The 27,730-nt window shown below is 34.9% G+C and overlaps 1 protein-coding gene, 1 non-coding gene and 5 pseudogenes across 2 annotated transcripts; all 7 read right to left on the bottom strand.

Moving 5' to 3' along the window:
• Positions 1–3,345: 3,345 nt before the first annotated feature.
• LOC111297993 (heavy metal-associated isoprenylated plant protein 4) lies at positions 3,346–6,357 on the bottom strand. The gene is given in 5 exon segments (XM_022892641.2): positions 3,346–3,822; positions 3,824–3,924; positions 4,012–4,099; positions 5,653–5,843; positions 6,005–6,357. Coding segments are annotated over 5 exon segments (771 nt in total). The 5' UTR covers positions 6,144–6,357; the 3' UTR covers positions 3,346–3,570.
• A 6,242-nt stretch (positions 6,358–12,599) lies between these two features.
• LOC149515694 (25S ribosomal RNA) lies at positions 12,600–15,969 on the bottom strand. Its single transcript, XR_016326384.1, has one exon. It is a non-coding gene; the product is annotated as a 25S ribosomal RNA (ribosomal RNA).
• A 210-nt stretch (positions 15,970–16,179) lies between these two features.
• On the bottom strand, positions 16,180–16,335 carry LOC149515693 (5.8S ribosomal RNA; annotated as a pseudogene).
• A 300-nt stretch (positions 16,336–16,635) lies between these two features.
• Positions 16,636–18,406, bottom strand: LOC149515692 (18S ribosomal RNA; annotated as a pseudogene).
• A 2,687-nt stretch (positions 18,407–21,093) lies between these two features.
• On the bottom strand, positions 21,094–24,419 carry LOC149515691 (25S ribosomal RNA; annotated as a pseudogene).
• Positions 24,420–24,645: 226 nt separating this feature from the next.
• On the bottom strand, positions 24,646–24,800 carry LOC149515690 (5.8S ribosomal RNA; annotated as a pseudogene).
• Positions 24,801–25,091: 291 nt separating this feature from the next.
• Positions 25,092–26,868, bottom strand: LOC149515689 (18S ribosomal RNA; annotated as a pseudogene).
• Positions 26,869–27,730: the final 862 nt, after the last annotated feature.

The raw sequence follows: 27,730 nt of genomic DNA, 5'->3' as shown, positions 1-27,730 counted from the left end.
CAAATGTGTAAGGAGCATTCAAAAATTTTATAATTTTTAAGACATTTGGGCATAATTTCTAAGACCTCTGGGCATAACTTTGAAGACCTCTGGGCAAAACATTTTTCAATTTTCAAAGTTTCATTGCTTCTAATTAGAAAGAGCATTCAAAGATTTTAAAATTTGTAAGACCTTCGAGCACAACTTTCAAGACCTCCGAGCAAAAGATTTTTAAATTTTTAAAGTTTCATTGCCTTTGATTAGAAGGAGCATTCAAAGGCACAACTTGTGATTCAATCCAAAAACAAAAAAACTTTTGATAAAAAATTTTGAATTGTTATTCTGGACAAAATTGATGTCTTTGTCTTTGTTCTATTTTTGATTCTTAGCAATGTGCAAAGAAGGGCAACTGTAGACACCAAATTTTATCCGAGTTTAGTAGATTAAATCTCGTTTTCAAATACTATTTATTAACATTAAAATTAATTAATAATTATATATAATCATTAAAAAACAAAAAAAAGACTAGCATGGTGGTGGTGTCTTGCAAGGCACCATTGGCCACTTACCCCACTGGCTATTCCTATGCCTTGTTCTGACCATACCCTGCACTGCCAGAACCCTGACCCTATCATACCAGCCATCATTTGCTCTCTTTTTAAAGCTCTTAAAAACCCCACACCCTTTTCTGAACACATGGGGGACTCTCGAGCACCAATCTTTCTCGCCTCTAAAGCTTCAGCTTACATCAAAACACTTAGCATTCCTCTAACACCAATGCACCTTCGTAGCCGAACCCTATCACAGCTTTCTACCCTAATGCCTCCTACTGACCTTTACCCATTCCTAGCTTGCATACACCTTTCATACATCAAGAACCTCTTAGCACATTTGACACCCAAACCTTTACCCACACAAACACCCAAGCTAGAATACAAATAAAAAAAGAAAAGAATAAGGCAACAAGAAAAAAACACACATAGTCCTCACCGATTTGGTGAGGAACCTAGCGCTAAAAACGTACCTGTAAAAGGAAAAAATACATCATTTTTAGTTTATTAAAAAAAAAAGAAAAAAAAAGATCAAAACTTTAAGCCCTGATTTACGCTGATCAAGGTTGTTCTCGGTGAAAAAGAGATCAGATCTGGAAAGAAGACATTGAAAAAAATTTCTTGAAGTATTTTGGCATTTTTCAGTCACCAACGACCACTAACAGCGATCATTGATGGCGATCTTAGCAGTTGGCGGCATGATGGCATAGCGTCGGATTCTGGCAAGGCCAAAGAGATTTTTTTGAACTCTAATTTTTTTGGCAAAAAGGTAGAAATGAGTTAAAAAAAAGGCCTTATATATATATATATAAAAAAAAAAGTAAAACAATGTCGTTCGAGTAAGGAAGAATCCGCGTGTGGACTCGGATCTAACCCAAGATTCGCGTAACCAAACTTGCGACCTGCTTTTGCCTCAGCCTAAGACTAGTCTAGTTGAACCGGTACTAATCCACTACAAATTTGGTCTGAACTACCGCACTGCTGAACCAATCAGATCGGCCCAGATCGACGTTGAATGGATCGTTGACCGGTCCGATTTATTTTTTTATTATTTTTTATTATTTATATTATTATTTTTGTTATTTTGAGTTTTACTTTTAGTATTTATGCATGATTAAATTTTTAAATTTGTTAGAATAAATATTTAATTATTTTTAATAATAATAAAAATGAAAAAATACAAAAATAAAAAATAAAGATAAAATGAGTAATGAAATATATGATTAATTTTTTTAATTATGTTATTTTAAAAATAAACCTTAACAAAATAATATATATATATAATGCTTATGAAATAGAGTAATAAATTTTTTTCCTGCTTAGATGTTTGAGGGAATAAAAAATATTATTTTAAAAATAATTCTGCTTAGATATTGAAAAATTATTAAAAAAATTTTAAAAAGTATAAAAGGATAATAATAATAATAATAATAATAATAATAATAATAATAATAAATAAATAAATAAATAAATAAATAAATGTTCATAAAAAAAGAAATAAATGAAAAAATTTTAATTAATTTTCAAAAATTATAAAAATCAAACTTGTTCTTAGATGTTGAAAATTTTTAGAGATATTTGCATTTTCTTTAAATCTTAAAATCGAAACCCTAAATTTCAAAACTCTAAAATTGAAACCCTAAATTTTTAAACCCAAACGCTTGAAACCCTAAAACTAAAACCCTAAACCTCAAACACTAAAATAAAAACCCTACACCTTCCAAACCGTAAAATCATAATCTTAAACCTCAAACTCTAAAATCAAAATTATAAAATCTCCAAACCATAAAATCAAAACTCCAAACCTTAAATCCTAAAATCAAACCCTAAAATCAAAAACCTAAACTCCCAAACTTTGAAAGTCGAAACTTTAACCTTAAAATCTAAAATCTCAAACCCTAAAATTCAAAACCTTAAAATCCAAAACATTTAAAACGCCAAATTTGGTACACAATCTCTAATCATTCCCCGTAAGTCATCCAAACTTTAAAATCTCGATCCATACCTATACTCAAAACTATTCTGAAACTTTAAGGATACATGTGTAAATTTCAAGTTGAGTAATTTATTCTCGAATACCACCTAAACGATGAGGTATTTAGGAAACTTTACTCCATTAAGTTTTCATGCTAGTCCTTAATTTGCTTTAACAATGAGATTAAAATCAATAAATAAAAAAAGAATAATAATAAAATGGGATCTTAAATATAAATAATCGTACATAAGATCTGCCTAAATGTTAGCAGTCAAGGTGGTCTCATTATATTTAAGAATTCAATTTCGAATTTGCATTTCATTCATTATACATAGCATCCATTAGCTTAAATGCGTTTATTTGTTATTGTTTGCATTCATTTTGCATATTCGTTTGCTACTTGTAGTATCATAATTTACTTTTTTTGCACAAAATGTTTTTTACTTACTTTCAAAATGTGAAGTTATGAAATAAAACAAAAATAACATCCCAAGGAGGACAGTTCTTGATATTCTACCTAGATATTGGAGAGTTATTAACAAATTTCTTTCCAAAGAATGTTATTTACATTTTCAAAGAATGTCATGGTAAATATAAGTTAAAAGCATTATCTTTAAAGTTCTACCTAAATGTTAAAAAATTTTAAGATAATCTTTTAACTTAAAGATTTCTTTAATACTCTTAAATAAAGAATTTTGATAAAATTAAATTTTTTTTAAAAAAATAATAAGAAGGGAATTACTATTAAATTTTAAATCAAAACCATTTTATCTAACATAAAAAATAACGCATGATTAAATAGTACTAATTTATGGGCTTTGTAAAGGTGTTAATCTTTCCTCATACGTAACTGACTTTTAAACCCAACTTAATTTTCGTAGACTAAAATTTATTTTTTTGATAAACTTTAAATATGCTTTTGTAGTTTTATTAAAAAAATAAATTTTTTGATGGTCAATTATACTTTAAAAAAGATTGATGATAATTTTTTTTTATTTTTTTAGATTTTAAATTTTTTTATGTCTGACAGTTCTAAAATCGATACGACAAAAGCTTTATTATCTTTTACATAATAGAACATGCCTTCGGATTTTCATCACTAAAGAACTGGGGAGCGTAGACATAGTGAACAACATATGGAACATTGCCATCTTTACTTTTGAGCTTCACTTTTACCTCTTGCTTGAATTCCGTAACTTCAATTTTTTCACTAGATTCGGTCCCAGCTTTCAAATCATCCTTTTTGGCTTCAGCTTTTGGATTTTCCTTCTTTTCTGCCTTTTTCTCTGTTTTTGAGCTTATAATCTCTGCATGTTTTATGCAATTATTTTCTTATGTATGGCAACAATTTATCGGACTCGATAGTTCCTTGCACTGTTAGAGTTTGTGCTTTCATATCAGTCTTAACACTGTAGATACCTGCATTTATGATCAAGAAACTTGCAATTAAATTTGAAACCACGCAAAAACTCGTTGAGCTGACATTAATAATGGAAACTGTGCTACCTTTGTGCTTCAATAACTTCTTCCGTATATCTTGGTCACACTTGTCACAGTGTAGATGCATCTTCACTGACGTAGTGCGTAAAATTGGCTGCAGATGATAATTTTTTAGAATGCTTAGTTATAAACTAAGTAAATAAATTACTATTACATTTAATTTTGAGTTAGCATTTGACATATTGTAAGTGTAAATTTTTAATTTTATAAACAATATTAAAAATTTAACACATATTCTATTTTTATTTTTAATTAAAATTTTTTATACTCTTTTAGATATACCTTAAAAGATATGTGTTTTTATTTTAATTCTATTATAGAGTTTAAAAACTTCAGCATCAATATATTTGATAATTTTTTTAATTTTATAACATATAATAGAACTACAAATTTTAAATTTCTAACATATGAAAATTATTTCAAGTTAAAAAATAAATAATAATTATTCTCATTATATTTTTATTTAAATTTAATTTCTTAATGAATCAAAAGATGGTAACATATAGTTTTATATATGTCCTGCAAAATATTAGAAAGAAAAAACAATATTATGCATTTCAAAATGGCAATTATGTAATATACAAGAAAGAAGTGTCGCGCATGTGATCTTTACTCATGGGTTACTTGAGTTTTTGGGTGGTTGGTTTTGAAAGTCGAGTCAGACTCATGACTCATCCATTTACTATTATTTTATTATTAAAATTTCAACAGCACATTTAGTTGAACTCGTAATTTAAAGCATACGTTCAAATAGAATCATTTCCCTTGGCGGAAAATTATTTTTTCCATCAACAAATATAAAAAATGTTAACGTTGTTGATATAAATTAATGACACAGATAATTAATCTTTTTAAATCAGCCTTGAATCTTCAAATAATTGAACAGAATAATTTCACCAATTTCATACTTCTACGAGTACCAAATTTAATAAATAATAATAAGAGTATCAAAACTAGTTTTTGGTCCTGTTTGGCATAGGGTCAATTTTTTAATGAGAAGATATAAAGAGGTGGAATTAAAAATCATAATACAATTAATTATCATCAACATTTGAAATTTAAATACATGTCATATTTTACTATATAAAAAATAATAATGAAATATTAAACTTAATTTATTAAGACTATATTTAATATCCATCACTCATATGGAGATTAATGGAATATTATTAATAAAGCAGAACCCAACAATTATATTACCAGAATCCTAACATCATTTAGTTTTTATACCATTTAACCATCATAATATTTTTCTTTTGAAAAAATAATTAAAGAAAAGGAAAATAACAAAATATAAAATAAATAAATAATACATTTATGATCTTAAATCTTAGTGTTTAATGATGGTAGTTCAAGATTACATATGATTATAACACACATATATATATATAATATGTATATTTAATCAAAATATGTGTACACTTAATTACCTTACAATTTATGTAATTTTTTTAAAATTGAGATCATAAAAGTAATTTTAATTTTTTTTATTAATTTTTCATATAAATATTTTTCCTTTTACTAATTTTTTTTATCATAATACTAAATAATAAATACTTCTATTAAAACACCCGTTTTTGCAATGCCCCCTAATTAATATATATTTGGTGATTTGTATTTGTAGCATTTGAAATGAACATGCATCACCTCTTTAGTTTCCTTCACTTTCTTCTTTGCTGCAGCAGCTTTCTCCTTGTCTGTGATCTTCATCAGAGGTGATACTAACTCTACCTTTTTCTTACTCAGTTTTTCTATCAACTTGTGGATTTTTATTGCATCAATCACGCCCTTAACCTTAATTTCACCTTTTTCAATCACGATTTCCACGCTACGAACTCCTGCACCAGAGCAGCATGCAAACTACTTCATGATTCATGATCGGCTTTTTATTATTATTATTATTATTGTTTTTTCTTTTCGTAAAAAGTTAATTTCGTCTCCCATTTCTCGTGCGCCACAGAAAAATCCTTATAGAAAAGTGTCTGTATATCGTGCGTACCTTGAGTCTTCATAAGAGGCTTCTTTATCTCGCATGGGCATTGCCGGCGGTGCAGATTAACTTTATAAACCGCGGTAATCACTCCATCAGTCTTTAATTTGTCTTTTGCTCCCTCTTTCTCATCTTTGGTTGCGGCCATTTTAGCAAACAACTCCTCGATTAGCCGTGACTAACAAAAGGAAATTGCACTATACATATAGTTTATGCGTACAAGTCAACATCAAAATTAAATAAAAGATGAAGCGAGAGAGGAAATGTGCGACCAAGAAAACAGAGAATCTATGGAAGTCACCAAACAAGCCTAATATATCTTATACAAGGAGGAAAATTAATATATTGGTAGGAAACGGTGAGGTTCGCTTGCCCACTTCTCGAGACTTGTAGAAACACCTTTGACTCTTTTAATAAAAAAAACTAAGTGGTAGATATAAGTAGTTTCAGGTTTTTGACCTTTTTTTTCACTTTCAGCATGGTATTTTCCAAATGTCTAAACGACATAAATTCATTAATTAATAAGTTAGTGGTAGAAACTTGGAAACACTTAGCCTTTTTGATGAGGAAAATTAATAAATTAAATTGTTTTGTAACATCAAATTTAATTTCATTTACCTTTTTTTCCTTCTTACCAAGAAAAATATATCATCTCGCGGGGATCAACTTGGTTACCACCTAGATATATGTGGTTTCAAGTTTGTGCTCTCTTTTGTACAGCTAAATTAAAACAAAAATCAAATAAGACAAAGGGAAAAACAATCAATTTAGGCAAACTTTGTTAGATTTCAAAAGATGTTGTGTTCTGAATTTATTCAAATAATTATGACTATTTGAATAATAATATATTTTAAATCGTTATAACCATCTACTTTGTTATAAACCAATTTTTTATATTCATAAATGCTTATTTGGAATAAAATAATATTAATTTATTAAAATTTAAAAAATTAAAAAATTAAAGATTTAAGAATTAAATCTGTTTACTGAACGAGCTCAAATAGTTATGACTATTTAAATATTATTTATTTTAAATCGTTCTGATCTTGTGCTTTATCATAAAACAACTATTTTTATTCATACAAGTTTATTCGAAATATAATAATGTTAATTTATTAATATTTTAAAAATTAATAAGTTAGAGATTTAAAAAACAAATCTGTTTATCAAACAAGTTCAAATAGTCATAACCATTTGAACTATTATATATTTCAAATCGCTTTGATATTTTGTTTTATCATAAAATAATTATTTTTATTCATATAAAATTATTTAGAATAAAATAAAACTAATTTATTAATATTTCAAAAATTATTAAGAGACTTAAAAACTAAATCTGTTTACTAAACCAGTTTAAATAATTATGACTCTTTGAATAATTATCTATCTCAAATTGTTATGATCTTTGTTTTGTTATAAAACAATTGTTTTTGTTTGTACAAGCTTATTCGGAGTAAAATATTGTTAAACTAATAATATTCTAAAAATTAATAAGAGATTTAAAAAATAAATATGTTTATCGAACCAGTTTAAATATTTAAGACTATTAGAACAATTAAAATTTCAAATCATTCCAACTTTTAATTAGTTATAAAATAATTGTTTCAGTTCATATTTGAAGTAAAATAATACTATTTTATTAACATATAGAAAATTAATAACCAAGAAATTTTAAAAAATAAATTTATTTACCGGACAAGTTCAAATAGTTATGAATATTTGAATAATTATCTATTTAAAATCATTATGATATTTTATTTTATCATAAAACAATTGTTTCAGTTCATAAAAACTTGTCCAAAATAAAATAATATTATTTTATTAATATTACAAAAATTGAGAAGTTGGAGATTTGAAAAATAAATTAGTTTATGAAATCAGTTCAAATAATTATGGCTCTTTGAATAATTATCTATTTTAAATTATTATTAATTTTTGTTTTATCATAAAATAATAAATTTTCATTGTACCAGTTTATTCAAAATAAAATAATAGTAATTTATTATTATTTCAAAAATTAATAAGTAGTAGATTTAAAAAATAAATATGCTTATTAAATCAGTTCAAATTATTATGACTATTTAAACAATTATATATTTCAAATCATTATAACCTTTTGTTTTATCATAAAATAATTATTTATGTTCATACAAGCTTATTTGGAATAAAATAGTATTAATATAATAATATTATGAAAATTAATAACTAAGAGATTTAAAAAATAAATTTGATTTTCGAACCAATTCAAATAGTTAAGGCTATATGAATAATTATCTATTTCAAATCGTTATGACATTTTATTTTGTCATAAAACAAATGTTTTTGTTCATACAAGTTTGTTTGAAATAAAATAAAATAAATTTATTAATATTTGAAAAATTACTAACAGATTTAAAAAATAAATTTGTTTACCAAATAGTTCAAATAATTATAACAGTTTGAACAATTATTTTTTCAAATCGTTATGATCATTTGTTTTGTTATAAAATAATTATTTTTATTGATACAGTTTTATTCAGAATAAAGTAATGCTAATTTATTAATATTTTAAAAATTAATAAATAACATATTTAAAAAATAAATCTATTGGCCTGATCAGTATAAATAGTTATAATTGTTTGATAATTATTTATTTCAAAACGTTATGACATTTTTTTTTATCACAAAATAACTGTTTCTATTCGTACAAGCTAATTCGAAATAACGTAATTCTAATTTATTAATATTTTGAAAATTAATAAGTAAGAGATCTAAAAAATGAATCTATTTATCGAATAAGTTCAAATAGTGTACCATGCTCTTGTACCAAAGGTCAGCTTATGCTGATGATGGTCAAGGCATATACTTGTACCATGCACCAACATGTGTCAATGATGGTCAATGCCTTGGTCAAAGTTCAATTCTAGGCCATAGTGGACATGTTGGGCTCAGGCATGTGCTGGTGCCATATTTTTTTGCTTACGGCATCATTGTCAGAGCATCGTTGGAGAACCTAATTGATGGCATTGGGGGTTCTAATGATTTAGGGAGGGGGCTGGGGGGTTTGTGCACATAACGTGCAATAGGTGTTGGTCCTTGGCACTTGTACGAACCTTTTATCCCCAAGCAACCTTAACTACTCACACCCCCTTAAAAAGTATAAAAGTTTTTATAAGTTTGTAGCCAATAGCCATTCAAGTGTTTGAAATGTGGATGCTTTTTTAAATGGCCATAAAATCGTTTACACTTTGATTTTTTAGCTGAATTTTTTTGTAGGTGCCAACAAAAATACAAGGATCATATATATCAAATTTGAGGCCAAAACTCCTAAAAATTTTTAAAAATTGTTAAACCATAAAAAATTTTAAAAATCATAAAAAATAAAAAATAAAAAATAAAAAATGAGTCATCTTGTCATGAAACTTCATATAAAGGCTTAGGAGATCATTATATGAATTTTTAAGCCATTAAAATGGCATTGGCATGACAAAAATATGAAGATGTGCCTGAACCCACCTGTTACTCGATCATGGTGCACATGGTGCATAGTTCAGGCCAAAAATACCTCATGTGATGTGTAGCCCAACATGTACCAATGGTGTTCAAGGAAACTACCCACACAAAGGGCCAACATGTGTCAACACCGAGGGCCAACTTGTCTTGACAATAGTTAGGGCATGTGCATATGCCATGATCCATATGTAAGTCTAGGCCCAAAGGTTCTCTCTGAGTCAAAGATCAATTTTGGTTCTAGAGGGATAGGGTCTAATAGCTAGGAAGACTAAGCCTTGAGGTTTACTAGAGGCTTAGGTCATGGGAACTAACCCAGAAAGTGGTATTGGTAATGATCAAGACTCAAGAGGCTTACCCATTATGTTTAGGTTCAGCAAAAATAAGCCAGCCTTAGTATAAGTGCTAGTGAGTAGTTATATGAATTTACAAGCCATAAAAATGGTATTGGCATGGTAGAAATATAAAGATGTGTCTGAACCCACCTACTATCTGATCGTGGTGCACATGGTGCCAGCTCAAGCCTAGGATACCCTCGCATGATGCATGACCCAGATGTACAAATGGTGTTCGAAAGAACAACCACACAAAAGGCTAACATGTATAGATGGTGGTCAAAGCATGTACCAAGAGCAAGGAACAACATGTCTCGATGGTGGTCGAAGAATATGCATATGTCATAGTCTGTATGTTGGTCTAGGACTAGAGGTTCTTTTTAAGTCAAAACTAGTTTCGATTCTAAGGGGACAAGGCCCAATAACCAAGGGGACCAAACCTTGAGGCCTATTAGAGGCCCAGGTCACAGGGAACTAGTCTAGAATAGTGGTATTGGCAGTGATCAAAACTTCAAAGTCTCAGGCACAATGTTTTAGTTTGGCATAATTGAGCTAGCCTCAAGTATGGGTACTGGTGAGCGATTTTGAATTTACAAGCCATAAAAATAGCATTAGCATGATAGAAATATGAAGATGTGCTTGAACCCACCTACTACCTAGTTATGGTGAGCATAGTATACGACCTAGGCCTAGGATACTCTCATGTGGTGTGCAGCCCAGTATGTACCAATGGTGTTTGAGGGAACTACCCATATAAAAGGCCAACATGTGCCAAGACTAAGGGCTAACATTTTTTAATGGTAGTCAAGACAAGTGCATGTCCACAGTTTGCATGTTGGTCCGACCCAATGGTTCTCTCTGAGTTGAAGAGTAGTTTTAGTTCTAGGAAGACAAGGTTCGATAGCAAAGAAAACTAGGACTTGAGGCCTACTGAAGGCCCAGGTTACAAGCAACTAGCTTAGAACAGTGGTATTGGCAATGATAAAGACTCAAGAGGCTTACACACAATGTTCAAGTTTAGTAAAATTGAGCCAGCCTTAAGTGCAAGCGTTGGTGAGCACTTATATGAATTTACAATCTATAAAAATAGCATTGGCACATTAAAATATAAAGATTTGCTTGAACCCACCTATTACCTAGTTGTGGTGTGCTTGGTGCACAACCCGAGCCCAAGATACCCTTACATGGTGCACAGCCCAGCATGTATCGATGTTGTTTAAGAGAATTACCAGTATAACGAGCTAGCTGTGTCGATGCTAGTCAAAGCATGTGTTGAGACCAAGGGCTAACATATCTTAATGGTGGTCAAGACATGTGCATGTGTCATGGTCCATATGTTAGTCTAGGCCTAAGGGTTTTCTCTGAGTCAAGGAGTAGTTTTGATTCTATAGGGATAGGGTCTAACAACCAGGGGCACCAGGCCTTAAGGCCTACTAGAGGCTCAAGTAATGAGAAATTACCCCAAAACAATGGTATGGGCAGTGATCAAGTCTCTAGAGGCTTAGGCATAGTGGTCAGGTTTGACATAATTACACCAGGCACAGGTATGAGTGCTGGTGAATGCTTATATGAATTTACAAGCCATAAAAATGCCACTAGCATAGCAAAAATATGAAGATGTGCCAAACCTACCTACTGCTCAGTCATGGTGTGCATGGTGCATGTTCTAAGCCTAAGTTAGCCTCGCATAATGTGCAACCCAGCATGCACTGATGTTATTCAAGGGAACTACCCACACAAGGGTCAACATGTGCTAATAGTGGTTGAAGCGTATGCTAAGACCAAAGGCCAACATACCCTAATAATGGTCAAGGCATGTGTATGTATCATAGTTCACAAACTGGTCTAGACTTAAGGGTTTTTTCTTTAAGTCAAGAAGCAATTCCAATTCTAATGGGACAAGGTTTGAAAGTCGGAGGGATCAAGCCTTGAGGCCTACTATAGGCTTTAGTCGTAAGATACTAGCAAAAAATAATGGTATGGGTAGTGATCAACATTTTAGAGGCTTAGGCACGATTTTCAAGTTTGGTAGAATTGAGCCAGGCTTAAGTGCAGACACTAGTTAGTGATGTATGGGCACACGGTTAGACCCAAGTGCGAGCATGCCTAAACATAATCTTGGGAGGTTCAAATTTATTGGCTTCTAGAAGGCTATATACTGTAGCATAATCTTTCACAAGCTAGAATTATGATGAACACTTGAGTTTTATAAGCTGACCAAGGCACATAGAGTTAATTCTATGTCCAAGGCCATTTGGCTTAGGACTGAAGCCAATGGCACTTACACTGAGTGTCATTTCTGCCAAAGAGGTGTCCAAGGTAACAACCAATACTAAAAGCCTACTTGTGCCAATAGTGGTCAAGGCAAGTGCTTGCTCAAACATCACTAGCATCTGACGATGGTGTTCGAAACAACATCTACACGAAGAGGTCAACATCTACTTATGGGGTTTGAGGTTAGAATAGGCCAACATTTGTCAATGGTATTGGATGCTATTACTCACATAGCAACCGAGGGCTTGATGCGATCAATGCATTCAAGGTAACAACCCGTACTAGTGTATGCCAATGGGGATTGAGGTAAGTGCTCACACTAAGGGTAAGCCTATCCATGTAACAAATGCTGAGGGCATTTGCTTGCCGTTTACTTGGATACCTGAGTGAAAGATGTCATCACTCGATCGAATAAGTTAAAATGAGAAACACCATTCATCCCCAACCCCAGAGGAGTGTGTTGAAAAAAATGAAGTGAGAGGGCTTAGGTGGGTGTAAGGAGAGGGACATATCAAAATGACAAAGAGTTGAATCTTAGTGGATCATGGCAGTAAGGCCACTCTACCACTTATAATACCTTATCATATATTTAAGTCATCTACAAAAGATTCTACCCACCACTCGATGGGAATTAATCTCTAATAAGGCCCATACAGCTTGTCTACTGTAAGGGTTGCGCCTATAACACATGCCCTTGAAGGCCATAGGCCCTTACTACAGATAAGCAATCAGGTGATGGGCATGTGCATCACTTCTAGCCTGGATTTTAACTTAAAGGCATTCAGTCATAATCCATTGCACGATATCTTTGCACCACTAGCTTTTCAACTAAGTGCAATGACCAATTGTTTTAATCAACAGTTCCTCTTGTACTAGGTGAAATTACTATTACGATGCTACAATCAATGGGGTAAAACTAACCTATCTCACAATGATCCAAACCTAGTTCACGTTCTTTATTGGTTGGTAAACAATCTAACACTTGGTGAATTTTGCATTATAATGATAGGAAGAGCCGACATCGAAGGTTTAAAAAGTAATGTTGCTATGAACGCTTGGATACCATAAGCAAGTTATCCTTATGGTAACTTTTCTTACACCTCTAGTTTCAAATTTTGAAAGTTTAAAAGATTGATAGGCCATGCTTTGATGGTTCATATTCATACTAGAAATCATAACCAAATGAACTTTTACCCTTTTATTCCACAAGATATTTCTATTCTCATTGAGCTCATCTTAGGACACTTGCATTATCTTTTAATAGATCTGCTGCCCCAGCCAAACTCCCTACCTAACAATGTCTTCTACCAGGATTGACTGATCGAGGTCAACTTTAGGTCTAAAAAAAAGGGTCATGCCTTGCCTTCGATTCACAGAATGAGTAAAATAATTTTAAAAGTAGTGGTATTTCAATTTTACCTAAGGATTCCCACTTATCCTACACCTCTTAAGTCATTTCACAAAGTCAAACTAGTGTCAAGCTCAACAGGTTCTTTTTTCTTCATTGATTCCACCAAGCCTATTCTTTTAGCTATGGTTTCACTAGATAGTAAACAAAAACAGTAAAAATCTCGTTAATCCATTCATGCACGTCATTGATTAGGTGACGAGGCATTTGGTTACCTTAAGAGACTCATAGTTACTCTCACCATTTTACACACATTTGGTTGAATTTCTTCACTTTGACATTTAGAGCACTAGGCAAAAATCATATTGTATGAGCATTTGCAAGAACCATCGTAATGCTTTATTTTAATTAAATAGTTGAATTCCTTTTATTTGTACCAATTTTGAGTCAACTGTCTGTTGCTCAAGGAAAGCTCTCAGAGGAACTGGTTCCAGTCCACCCTAGACTTGCATGCAATGACCTGCTATTATCGTGGGAGTAACTCGAGTAGTGCATCAATAGTCAAGGGTTTGAGACTAGACCCTCGTGCCCAGCCCTCAAAACCAATTCTTTTCCCTAGGTTATAGATCCATTTTGTTGACTTTTCTTGCTTACATTATTCCATCGACTAAAGGCTGTTCACTTTTGAGACCTGATGCAGTTAAGAGTACAATCGAACACAGATGGTACTTGGTCCTCCAGATTTTCAAAGGCTATTGGAGATGTATTGGATGTTGCATGATGTGTGATGCTCTTTCGATCGCTAGACCTTACCTCTGACTAAGCCATTTCCAAGGTAGGTAGGTCATTAAACAGAAAAAATAACTCTTTCTAAGGCCTCCATCGATGTCTTTCAACTCCTCAACATTGCCATCAATTGTTGTGTCAAGGTTCAAGAATTTTAACCCAATTTTTTTTGAAGCTCACATTGGATGCATTATCGAACGGGCTTTCCCCATCTCTTAGGATCAACTAACCCATGTGCAAGTGCCATTCACATGAAACCTTTCTCATCTTTAGCCTTCAAAGTTCTCATTTGAATATTTGCTACTACCACCAAGATCTACACTAACAGTTGCTCAATCCAAGCTTGTACCCTGAGTTTTGTGATGATCGTCACACCTTTTTACTCATCAAGGCTTGGCCCTTACCCTGACAGTCGGGTATGGTTCATGCACTAAAGCACCATCCATTTTCGGGGCTAGTTAATTTGGCAGGTGAGTTGTTACACACTCTTTAGTAGATTTTTACTTTGATAACCATTATCTTACTATCTTAATCGACCAACCCTTTTTGTGGGCTCTAGGTTAATATACAGATAAGCATCATAACTTGGTTTTGGTTCATCCTTTGTCGCCAGCTCTGCTTATCAAAATTGGCCCAATTGGAGCTCTTGATTTCGTGGCATGGTTTAATGAATCAGTCATGCCATCTTACCTATTTAAAATTTGAGAATAGGTCAATGGCATTACCCCCTAATACCTCTAATCAATGGCTTTCACCAATAGAACTTGCTAAGGCTTCCAACTATCCTAAGGGAAACTTCAAACGGAACTAGACACTAGACGGTTTGATTAGTTTTTCACCTCTATACCTAAGTCAAATGAATGATTTGCACATCAATATTGCTGTAGGCCTCCACTAGAGTTTCTTCTGGCTTTGCCCCGCTCAAGCATAGTTCATCATTTTTCAGGTCCCAACAGGCATGCTTGCACTCAAACCTTTCTCAAAATATTAAGGTTGATTGGCGGTACACTCGTGAGAGATCCTGCCAATAAGTTTTCTTACACCTCATGGGTTTTCTAGCCCATTAACTCTACACATGTTAGACTTTTTTACCCATATTTCAAAATGAGCCAAATGGGGAACCCACAAGTCGACATAAGGAGTACGCGAGTGTCAAGGCACAATGAGATGGTGCATGTTGCATTCCACGATCATGGTAACAATGTCACCCCAGGCATATTGATAGTCTAGACTTAGGTCATCATCGTATCATAAACCGTGTCAGTTCATCCTCATGTCGATCATCAGACTAGCTCTCACATTCCACATATAACCAGGGTGCATCTTTGGCCTTATTTGTTTCCCTCTTAATAATTTCAAGCACTCTTTGACTCTCTTTTCAATGCCTTTTTCATCTTTCCCTATGGTACTTGTTTGTTATCAATTTCTCACCTATTTCAGCCTTATAGGGAATTTACCACTTGATTGGGGTTGCATTTCCAAATAACTTGACTCACAGATAGTGCCTTGTGGTTTAGACACAATGGGGATTTCACCCTCTCTAGCACCCCTTTCCAAGGGCTTAGGCCTGATTTGTCGCTAAGGATACTTCTCCATACTATAATTCAGATGTCAAGGGGCTCGATTCTTAAGCTAGGCTTTTCTCGATTTGCTCACCGTTATTAAGGGAATCTTAGTAAGTTTTTTTTTCCATTTATTGATATGTTTAAACTCAACAAGTAATCTCACCTAACTCGAGGTCATGATGTAGGGGGTCTGATAAGGTTTGAATAGACAACGAGTGCATGTTACCAAGAATGAGGCACGCAATGAGTTTTACCTCTGATGGTCACAATGCTATCATTGCCAGAGACTCATTTTTGGGCGAACCATGACTGACGATATCACAAGGGGCCATCTTCTACCCCTTCACCTAGAATCTAATGAGCGAGGGGTTAGGGAGCGATAATGCATGACACCCAAGTAGCCATGCCTTTGGCCTAATGGCTTATGATGTAACTTGTATTCAAAGACTCGAGAATTCATGGGATTCTACAATTCACACCAAGTATCACATTTTGCTACATTATTCATCGATGCAAGAGTTGAGATATCCACTGCTGAGTGTCATTTTGGTTTTTCATGACAAAATGAGCCACGGTGTCGCTCGTGCATACAACATGCATGGTATTGTAATGGCATATGCACTCTTTTTCATTTTGGTTCCTTAGTGTGATTAGCGAAAGAGGCTCATTATTTGATTATAGATGACAATGTCGATAGCTTCATCCATCCAGTAAGCAAAACGAAGTGATCATCGTACACCTCCAAGGCCAAAAAGGGCTCGGAGGGCTTAGGGTATGAAGGCACCTTTGCCTCCTCAATGTTTCATTAATGCATTCATAGGTCATTCGTTAAACTGGTTTTAACAATAATCCTTCTGCAAGTTCACTTATGGAAATCTTGTTACAACTTTTCTTTTCTTTAAATGATAAGGTTCAGTGGACTTCTCGTAATGTCATGGGTAATGAACCATCTATGTCATTGCGATCCAAATACTTCACCAGACCATTCAATCAAAAGAAACAATAGATTGTGTATACAAAAGGCAGGGATGTAGTCAACCGAACTGATGACTCATGCTTAATAGGAATTTCTCGTTGAAGACCAATAATTACAATGATCTATCCTTATAATTATAGAATTTCAAAGATTGGTTGGGCCCATTGACCAAGGCCATAGACTCGTTGAATACATCAGTATAGCACGTGTGTGACTTAGAACATCTAAAGGCATCATAGACCTGTTATTAGCTCAAACTTCATTGGCCTAAGTGGCTATAATCCCTTTAAGAAGCTAGCCATGACTAGTTAGCAGGCTAAGGTCTCATTCATTAATAAAATTAACTAGCAAATTGCTCTACCAATAAAAAACAACCATGCACCACCACCCATAGAATCAAGAAAGAGCTCTCAGTCTGTTAATCGTTATTATGTCTAGATCTGGTAAGTTTTCTTATTCTGAGTCAATTTAAGCTGTAAGCTCCACTCTTAGTGGTGCCCTTCCATCAATTCTTTTAAGTTTCAGCCTTACGACCATACTTCTCTTAAAACTCAAAGACTTTGATTTCTCATAAGGTACTGGTGGAGTCCTAAAAGTAACATCCATCGATCCCGATTAGTATTATTATAGTTGAGACTATGATGGTATTTGATTGTCTTCAAGCCTTCAACTTTCATCCTTGATTAATGAAAACATCATTGGCAAATGCTTTTACAGTTGTTTGTCTCTCATAAATCCAAGAATTTCACCTTTGACTATGAAATATGAATGCCCCTAATTGTCCCTATTAATCATTACTTCGATCTCGAAGGCCAACACAATAAAATTGAAATCCTATGATGTTATCCCATGCTAATGTATACAAGCATAGGCTCTAATTGTTTCAAAGTAATAGTATCAGAAGAATGACCTAGCTAGTTAAGTTTAAAAGTGCATCACTAATAGTATGGATGTGTAGACTAGTGCTTACTGGGAGGTAGACCAAATGACCTAACTCTAGATCTAACTAGAAGTTTTTTAACTACAACAACTTAAATATACACTATTAGAGCTAGAAGTACAGTAGCTACAGGCATTAAACTTGCCCTTTAATGGATTCTCATTAAAGGATTTAAATTGTACTCATTCCAATTACCATAATTATAAAGCCCATTATTGTTATTTATTATCACTACCTCCCTGTGTCAAGATTGAGTAATTTGTGCTCCTGTTACCTTTCCTGGATGTAGTAGCCTTTTCTCATGCACCCTCTTTAAGATCGAACCCTAATTCTCCATCACCCGTCACCACCATAGTAGGCCACTATCTTACCATCAAAAGTTGCTAAGGTAGAAATTTGAATGATGCTACCTACACAAAGGCTGTACAATCCATTGAGTTATCATGAATCATTAAAGCAATAGGTAAAGCCCATGTTGACCTTTTATCTAATAAATGCATCCATTCCAAAAGTCGAGGTGTGTTGCACATATTAGCTCTAGAATTACTACAATTATCCAAGTAGTAGATATCATTAAACAAACTATAATTGATATAATAAGCCATTTATAGTTTCACAGTCTGAATTAGTTCATACTTACATATGCATGGCTTAATCTTTGAGACAAACATATGACGATTGGTAGGATCAACCAAGTAGCATTCCTTCAGGACGTTGGCACCACATAGGCCTCAACACACTAACTAAGCAACAAAAAGAGTCAATAAAGAGCACAAGCATTGTACATGTCAAGCACGTAAAACGTATAGCATCAGAAGAATAAGGGCTAAAGGCCCACGCCCATAAAATGTTCTACATTCGATAGCACAATCGAACACCAGTGCACTATTGTAGCCATAGGGGTTTGGGTGGCATACTTGGGACATAAGGCACAATTAAAGTCTGACCCATAGCCCTTAAAGAAATAAGGTAAATGAAAGATGGCAAGACATTCGGTTTTTGTTGATTTTGGTATACAGCATAGGATCTAGATCACCCTTAGGGTACGATAACCACATGAAAGGAGATTAAAAAAGATAACGGGTTGACAGTTTAATGCATCGAGTAAGGAACCTACAAACATGTACAACCATAGCACCATTTATATGCCCATTGCACATAAGTAACAACATCCATGCACACCACAGTCCATAACCCACCCAATTGATTACTCGATGTGCAAGCAAAGGAAACAAGGCATGAGGCCACGCCATAATCGCTTAGCACTAGAAAAACATAAGCAAAGGCCACGAGACTACCTTTATCACCTACTAGACAATAACGGCATAACACCACCAATACTTGGTCTGGCTGGGACACACACGTATACTTTACTATCACTATCCTAGGGGGATGTTGCTTGATTTAGAGACTTGTTCTTGGGATCTTGGGCTTTATCGACTGCATGCATGGGCTTGGCCAAGCTAAGGCAATTTTGAGGTTGATGAGAAAGGACCACGAGATTGCTAAATACTTGAGGAATGCAGCTAGACCAAGCCTGTGATGATAGCTTTTGCTTGCACCACCTCAAAGAGCCATTGCCTGATTCAGGGACTTGTTTTTAGGGTATAGGGCAGCATCAGCTACAAGCAAAGGCTAAAGTGCTATTTTTTTTGAGTGCATGGTAACTAATCGAGGCCATGGGCTCCTGTGAGTCATTAAAGCAACTAGTCTCCAAAAAACATGGCTAGAAGGCATGCATGGTTTGGATTTTGCCCTAGGGACATTATTTTGGATGTACACAATGAAAGGTCTATCACGCACACTTACTCTTTTCGTAAAGAAAAGAAGGGGAACCCAGACAACCACCTCCTAAAGAGCATAAAAGATTTTATAGATATACTAGCAGTAGACATTAAAGTGTCTAAAATAGGGACACTTTTTTCAAACAAGCATATCCCACACTAAGGGTCCATAAGTACCAGTGGTGGTAGAGGTATGGGCCTACACCAAGGCCCAGCATGTGTTGATCATGTTTGAGACAAGTGCCCATAGCAAGAGCCAGCATATACTAACAGTGTTTAAGGTAACTGCTCATATGAAGGTCTATCTTCTTTCAATGCTAATCAAGGCACATGCCCACACCAAAGGCCACATATATCGATGGTGGTCAAACAAGTGACATACCAAAAGTCAATTTATGTTGATGATGGTCAAGGAAATTTACCCACATCATGTGCTAGCATGTGTCGATGATAGTCAGAGCCTTAGCTAAAGTTTGATTCTTGGCCACGATGCACACACTGGGCTCGAGCATCTGTTGGTGCCACATTTTTTCCCAAAGGCACCATCATTGGAGCATCGTTAAAGAACTTGACTGGCAATATTGAAGGTTCTAATGATTAGGGGAGAAGGCCAGAGGTGTGTGCACATGATGTGTGATAAGTGCTAGTTCTTAGCCCTTATATGGCTCCCTATCCCCCAAGCAACCTTGACTACTCACACTCCCTTAAAGAGCATAAAGGCTTTTACAGGTTTATAGCTAATAGCTATTAAAATGTTTGAAATGGGGATGCTTTTTTCAAATGTCCATAAAATCTTCTACACTTCAATTTTTTAGCTTAATATTTTTATAGATGCCAACAAAAATACAAAAATCATGTATACCAAATTTGGGGCCAAAACTCCTTCTAAAAAAATTTTAAAAAATCTTGAAACATGAAACATTCTGAAAATCATGAAAAATAGAAAATGAGTCATCTTGCCATGAAACTTTACATGAAGGCTTAGGGGACCGTTATATGAATTTACAAGCCATAAAAATGGCATTGGTACTGTAAAAATATGAAAATGTACTTCAACCCACCTATTGCCCAATCTTGATGTGCATGGTGCACGACCTAGGCCTAAGAGACCCTCATGTGGTGTATGGCCTAGCATATGTCAATGGTGTTTGAAAAACCTACCAGCTTGTGCTGACAGTGATTGAGACAAGTGTCCACTTGTGCCAAAGAGGTGTCTAAGGTAACATCTCACACGAAGGGTTCAACATCTACTGATAGTGTCTAAGGCAAGAATGAGTCGACATCTACCAATGATGTTCGATGTGATTGCTTTTACAGTAATCGAGTCCCAAATGTAATCAACGACATTCAAGGTAACAACCCATACTGAGGGCCAATGTGAGCCGATGTAAATCAAGGTAAGTGCTTACACCAAAGGCGAGCCCATCTTTGTAACAAATACTAATGGCATTTGGTTGCCATTTACTTGGACATCTAAGGAAATGATGTCATCTCCCAACGTAATAGGGTGCAATAGGGAACGCCATTCATCCTCAACCTAAAAAAGGTGTGGCATAAAAAAATAAAGCAAGAAAGCTTCAGTGGGTGTGAGGCAAAAATGGACAAATCAAAGTGACAAAGCGCTAAATCTTAGGGGATTGTGACAGTAAGGCCACTTTACCACTTAAATATCCCATCATATATTTAAGTTGTCTGCACAGGATTCTACTTGCTGCACGATGGGAATTAAGCTCTAAGGAGGCTCGCATGGCTTGTCCACCATGGGAGCTACACCTATGATATGTGCCCTTATGGGCTATCGCCCCTATTGAAAGTTGGCTATCGGTGGCAAGTGCATGTATCACTTTTAGTTGAAATTCTGACTTAAAGGCATTCAGTCATAATGTAGCACATGGTAGCTTTGCACCACTAGCTTTTCAACCAAGTGTGATGACTAATTATGTGAATCAATGGTTCTTCTCATACTAGGTTGAATTACTATTATGGCACTGCCATTAGTAAAGTAAAACTAACTTATCTCACAATGTTTTAAACCCAGCTCATGTTCCCTATTGGCAGGTGAACAATCCAACACTTAGTGAATTTTGTTTTACAATGATAGGAAAAGCTTGCATCAAAGGATAAAAAAGCAATGTCACTATGAACATTTGGCTACCACAAGCTAGTTATCCTAATTGTAACTTTTCTTACACTTTTAGCTTTAAATTTTGAAGGTTTAAAGGATTGATAGGCCATGCTTTCATGGTTTTTATTCACACTGAAAATCAAAATCAAATGAGCTTTTACCCTTTTATTTCATATCAGATTTATGTTTTTGTTATGCTTATCTTTGGACACCTACATTATCTTTTAACAAATGTGCCGCCCCAGCCAAACTCCACACCTAATAATGTCTTTCGTCGGAATTGACCAACCAAGGCTGGCCTTGGGTCTAAAAGAAGGGGTTGTGCCCTACTTTCGATTCACAAAATAAGTAAAATAACATTCAAAATGGTGGTATTTCAATTTTGCGTAAGGGATGCCACTTATCTTACACCTCTTAAGCCATTTTACAAAATCAAACTAAAGTTAAGCTCAACAGGGTCTTCTTTTCCTGTTTATTTTGCCAAGCCCATTCCCTTAGTTATGGTTTTATTAGATAGTAGATAGAGACAGTGAGAATCTCATTAATCCATTCGTAGGCATCACTAATTAGATGATGAGGTATTTGGCTACCTCAAAAGAGTCCTAGTTACTCTCACCATTTACCTACGTTTAGTTGAATTTCTTCACTTTAACATTTCGAGCATTGGGTAAAAATCACATTGTGTGAGTATCCACGGAGATCATCACAATGTTTTGTTTTAATTAAATAGTCAGATTCCCTTTATCATACCAATTCTAAGTTGAATATTCATCACTTAGGGAAAGCCTCTGAGGGAGCCATTCTCAATTTATCCCTCAACCAAAATGCAGTGACCTACTCTTACCATAAGAGTAGCTCAAGTAGTGCACCAACAGCTGATGAGTTTGAGATTAGGACTTTTGTGCCTAGCCCTCAAAGCCATTCAATTTTTCTAAGGTTACGGATCCATTTTACCAATTTTTCTTACCTATATTATTTCATCACCTAGAAGCTATTCACCTTGGAGACCTTATGTGGTTATGAGTACAAATCAGACATGGATGACACTTGGTCCTCTGAATTTTCAAAGGCCATTGAAGGTGCTTTGGACACCACGTGACGTGCAGTACTTTTCCAACCACTAGACCCTACATTTGGCTAAGTAGTTTTTAGGGTGGGCATATCATTAAATAAAAAAGATAACTCTTTTCGAGGCCTCCACTGACGTCTTTAGACTCCCTAACATTGTTGTTAGCTACCATGTCCCGATTCAAGAGTTTTAACTTGATTTCTTTCAAAGCTTGCACTGGATGCACTTTTGGACAGGCTTCCAATGTCTTTTAGGATCGACTAACCCACGTGTAAGTGCCATTCACATGAAACCTTTTCCATCTTTGGCCTTTAAAGTTCTCATTTGAATAATTGCTATTACCACCAAGATTTGCATCGATAATCACTCTATTCGACCTAGCACCTCAAGTTTTGTGGTGACCACCATGCCCTTCTACTTATCGGAGCCTCACATTTACCCTGATGAGTGGGTATGGGCTATTTGATTCGATAGGCAAGTTATTTTACACTTCTTAGCAAATTTTAATTTTTTCTCCATTATCTTGCTATCTTAATTGACAAACTCCCTTTATAGGTTATAGGTTACTGCATAGTTGGGCACCGTAATTGGTTTCATCCCACATCACCATTTTTGGTAAGTAAAACTCCAACTATTTTAGAGCTCTCGATTTCATGGCATGGCTTAACAAAGTGGTCGTGCTATCCTACCTATTTAAAGTTTAAGAATCGATCAAGGGCATTATGCCCTTGATACCTTTAATTATTGACTTTACTTGATAGAACTTGCTAAGGGCTCCAACTATCCTGAAAAAAACTCTAAAGAAAACTAGTTACTAGATGGTTCGATTAATCTTTTGCCCCATACCCAAGTTGGACAAACTATTTACATGTCAATATCGTTATGGGCCTTTACTAGAGTTTCCTCTAGCTTCGTCTCACTTAAGAATAGTTCACCATCTTTTAGGTCCCATCAAACATGCTCGTACTTGAACTTTTCTCAAAATATTAAGGTCGATCAATAATGCACCTGCAAGGGATCCTACCAATAGCTTTCTTATGCTTTATGGGTTTTCTAGCCCATTGACTCGCATACACATCAGACTCTTTGGTTTATGTTTCAAGATAAGCCAGATGAGGAGCCTTCAGGTCGATATTGGGAGCACGTTAACATGTGTTGCATTCCACTATCATGGCGATGATATCTCCATAGGCATATTGAAAGCCTAAGCTTAAGCTATTACCGTGACCCGTATTGGTCCATGCCCCAAGCCAATTGATAGATTAGCTCTTGCCGTTCCACATGTTACCATGGCACATTGCCTACCCCCATTCGCTTTCATCCTAACAATTTCAAGCATTATTTGACTCTATTTTCAATGTCTTTTTTATCTTTCCCTTATGATACTTATTCACTATCAATCTTTTACTCGTATTTAGTCTTAGATGAAATTTACCACCTGATTGGAGTGGCATTCCCAAACAACCCAACTCATAAATAGTACCCCGTGATGCGAAAAAGTCCAAGCACAATAAGGCTCTCACCCTCTTCAGTGCCTTTTTCCAAGGAACTTGGGCTCAGTCTGTTATTCAGAATGCTTTTCCAAACTATAATTTGAAAGTCGAAGGCTCTCGATTCTTAAACTAGGCTCTTTCCAGTTCACTCACCATTACTAGAAAAATCTTAGTAAGTTTTTTTTCCTCCACTTACTAATATGCTTAAACTTAGCGGGTAACCCACCTAACTCGAAGTCATGATACGAGCACCGACTGAGTGATATGAAAAGTCCGATGGGGTCTGGATAGACAATGAGCAAGTGTCTCCAAAGACGAGACACATAATAAGCTTTACCACTGACAATCATAGCACTATCATTGTCAAAAACTCGTTTTGGGCCAACCACTACTGACAAGATCATGGGAGGCCATTTTTCACCCCCACCCGAAGCCCAATAGGCGGGGGGTTAGGGGCGACAATGCATAACATACAGGTAAGCATGCCCTCGACCTAATGGTTAAGGCACAACTTGTGTTCAAAGACTTTATGGTTTATGGGATTCTGTAATTCACATCAAGTATTACATTTCGTTATGTTCTTCATTTATACAAGAGCTGAGATATCTGTTACCAAGAGTCATTTTAGTTTTTTAAGATAAAAAGAGCCACGGTGTCTCTTGCGTAAGCACTGCGAATGGGATGGCAATGGCACATACGCTCTTTTTCATTACAGATTCTTAGCATGATTCATGTTAGGGGTTCATTATTCAGTTGTGAGCAATGATGCCAATCATTTGATCCACTTAAGAGGTGGAATAAAGCGACTGTCGCGCATACCCAGGGCCAGATAGGGTTTAGAGCATGAAAACACCCTTACCTTCTCAGTGTCTTGTTAACATGTTTGCAGGTCATTCATTAAGCTAGTTTCATCAATGATCCTTTTGTAGGTTCACCTACAGAAACCTTATTACAACTTTTCCTTCCTCTAAATGATAAAGTTTAATGGAATTCTCATGATGTCATGGGCTGCGAACCATCCACATCACTATGATTCAAACACTTCACTAGATCATTCAATCAATAAGAGTGATGAGCAATGTGTACAAAGGGTAGGGACGTAGTTAACGCTAACTAATGACTCATATTTACTAGGAATTCCTCTTTAAAGACCAACAATTACAATGATCTATCCCCATCATAATGAAATTTCAAAGATTATCTTGACCTATTGGCCAAAGCTATAGACTCATTAAATACATCAATGTAGCATACGTGTAGCCCAAAACATCTAAGGGCATCACAAACTTGTTATTGCTTCAAACTTCCTTAGCCTAAATGGCCATAGTCCCATTAAGAAGCTAGCTATGAAGGATCACCTCATCGTAGCTAGTTAATAGGCTAAGGTCTCATTCATTAATGGAATTAACCAGACAAATCACTCCACTAACTAGGAAAACCATGCACTACCATCCATAGAATTAAAAAAAATCTTTCTGTTTGTCAATCCTTATTATGTGTGGACTTAGTAAGTTTTCTCATATTAAGTCAAATTAAACTGTAGGCTCCACTCTTGGTTTTACCTTTCTGTAAATTCCTCTAAGTTTTAGCCTTGTGACCATACTCCCTTTAAAACCCAAAAACTTTGATTTTTCATAAGGTGCTGACGAAGTCTTAAAAGTAACATTCGTCGATCCCTGGTTGGCATTATTTATGGTTAAGTCTATGATGAAATCTGATCGTTTTTGAGCCCCTAGCTTTCATTATTGATTAATGAAAACATCATTCGTAAATACTTTTATAGTTGTTTGTCTTTCATAAATCCAAGAATTTCATCTTTGACTATGAAATAGGATACTCCGACCTTGAAGACTAATATAATAGGATCAAAATCTTATAATGTTATCCCATGTTAATATATACAAGTGTAGGCCTACTTTGAACGCTCTAATTTCTTTAAAGTAATATCATCGAAGGAATGACCTAGCCAGTTAATGTCGGGAATGCATCATCGGTAGCAAAGATAAGTAGACTAGTGCTCACCATGAGGCAGATCGAACGACCTAACCCTAGTTTCAACTATGAGCTTTTTAACTACAACAACTTAAATATACCCTATTGGAGTTGGAATTACCACAGCTGCTAGCACTAGGCTTACCCTCCAATGGATCCTAATTAAGGGATTTAGATTGCACTCATTTTAATTACTAGACTTATAGAGCTTGGTATTGTTATTTATTTCCACTACCTTCCTATGTTAGGATTGGATAATTTGTATGCCATTGCCTTTCTTGGAAGCGGTAACCGTTTCTTAAGCTTCCTTTTCGAAATCAAACCCTAATTCTTCACTACCTATCACCACCATAGTAAGCCACATCCTACCATCAAAAATTGATAGGGTAAAAATTTGAATGATGTATTTCCAGCATAATGGTTATGTGATCCATCAAGTTATCAAGAATCTTCAAAGCAATGGGCAAAGCTTACATTGACCTTTTATCTAATAAATGCATCCCTTCCAAAAGTCAAGGTTTGTTGCATGTATTAGCTTTAGATTACTACAGTTATCTAAGTAGTAGATACCATTATATAAACTATAACAGATTTAATGAGCTATTCGTAGTTTTACAGTTTGAATTACTTCATACTTACACATACATTGCTTAATCTTTGAGATAAGCATATGAGTACTGACAGGATCGACCAAGTAGTATTCTTTCGGGACATTGACATTATATGGGTTTCAACGAACTAATTAAGTGTTAGGGAGAGCCAACATAAAGCACAAGCATTATGTGTGTTGAACATGTAAAATGCGTGCCATTAGATGAATAAGGGCTAAGGGCCAATGCCCACAAAACATTTCACAACTGAGAGCACGATCGAACACCAGTGTACTAATGTAGCCACAGGGGTTTAGGTGGCACACTTGGGACACAGGGCATGACTAAGTTTCGACCCATCATGCACATATACTCCCTCCGTGCAGAGGAGAGGGGTGCCTAGACAACCACCCTCTAAAGTGCATAAAAGATTTTACAGATATGATAGCAGTAGACATTAAAGTTTTGAAATTGGGACACTTTTTTCAAACAGGCATATCTTGCACTAAGGGTGCTGATAGTGTTCAAGTCATGTGCCAATAATGTTTGAGGTAAGTGTCATAGCAAGGGCCAACATGTACTAATGGTATTCAAGGTGACTACTCAGATGAAGCGCCATCTTCTTTCGATGCTAATCGAGGTAAATGCTCGTACCAAGAGCCAGCATGTACCGATAGTAGTCAAGGTAAGTGCCTATACCAAAGACCAACTTATGTTGATGGTGGTTACAAAAAGTGTCTGTACCAAGGGCTTGCTTATGCCAATAATGGTCGAGGCATATGCCCATACCATACACCAGTATGTGTTGATGATGGTTGAAGCCTCAGTTGAAGTTCAATTCCAAGCCACGGTGCACATGTTAGACTCAGACATGTGCTGGTGTTGTATTTTTTGCTTAGTGCACCATCGTCGAAACATCGTCAGAGAACCTGACTACCAATATTAGGGGTTTTCAACAATTAAGGGAGA

This window comes from Durio zibethinus, chromosome 12 (genome assembly GCF_047325235.1).
Source record: "Durio zibethinus cultivar Kanyao isolate XHJ-2024 chromosome 12, ASM4732523v1, whole genome shotgun sequence".
Classification (NCBI taxonomy): domain Eukaryota; kingdom Viridiplantae; phylum Streptophyta; class Magnoliopsida; order Malvales; family Malvaceae; genus Durio; species Durio zibethinus.
The sequence above is the reverse complement of the archived record's forward strand: the minus strand, read 5'-3'. Positions and strand labels throughout refer to the sequence as shown.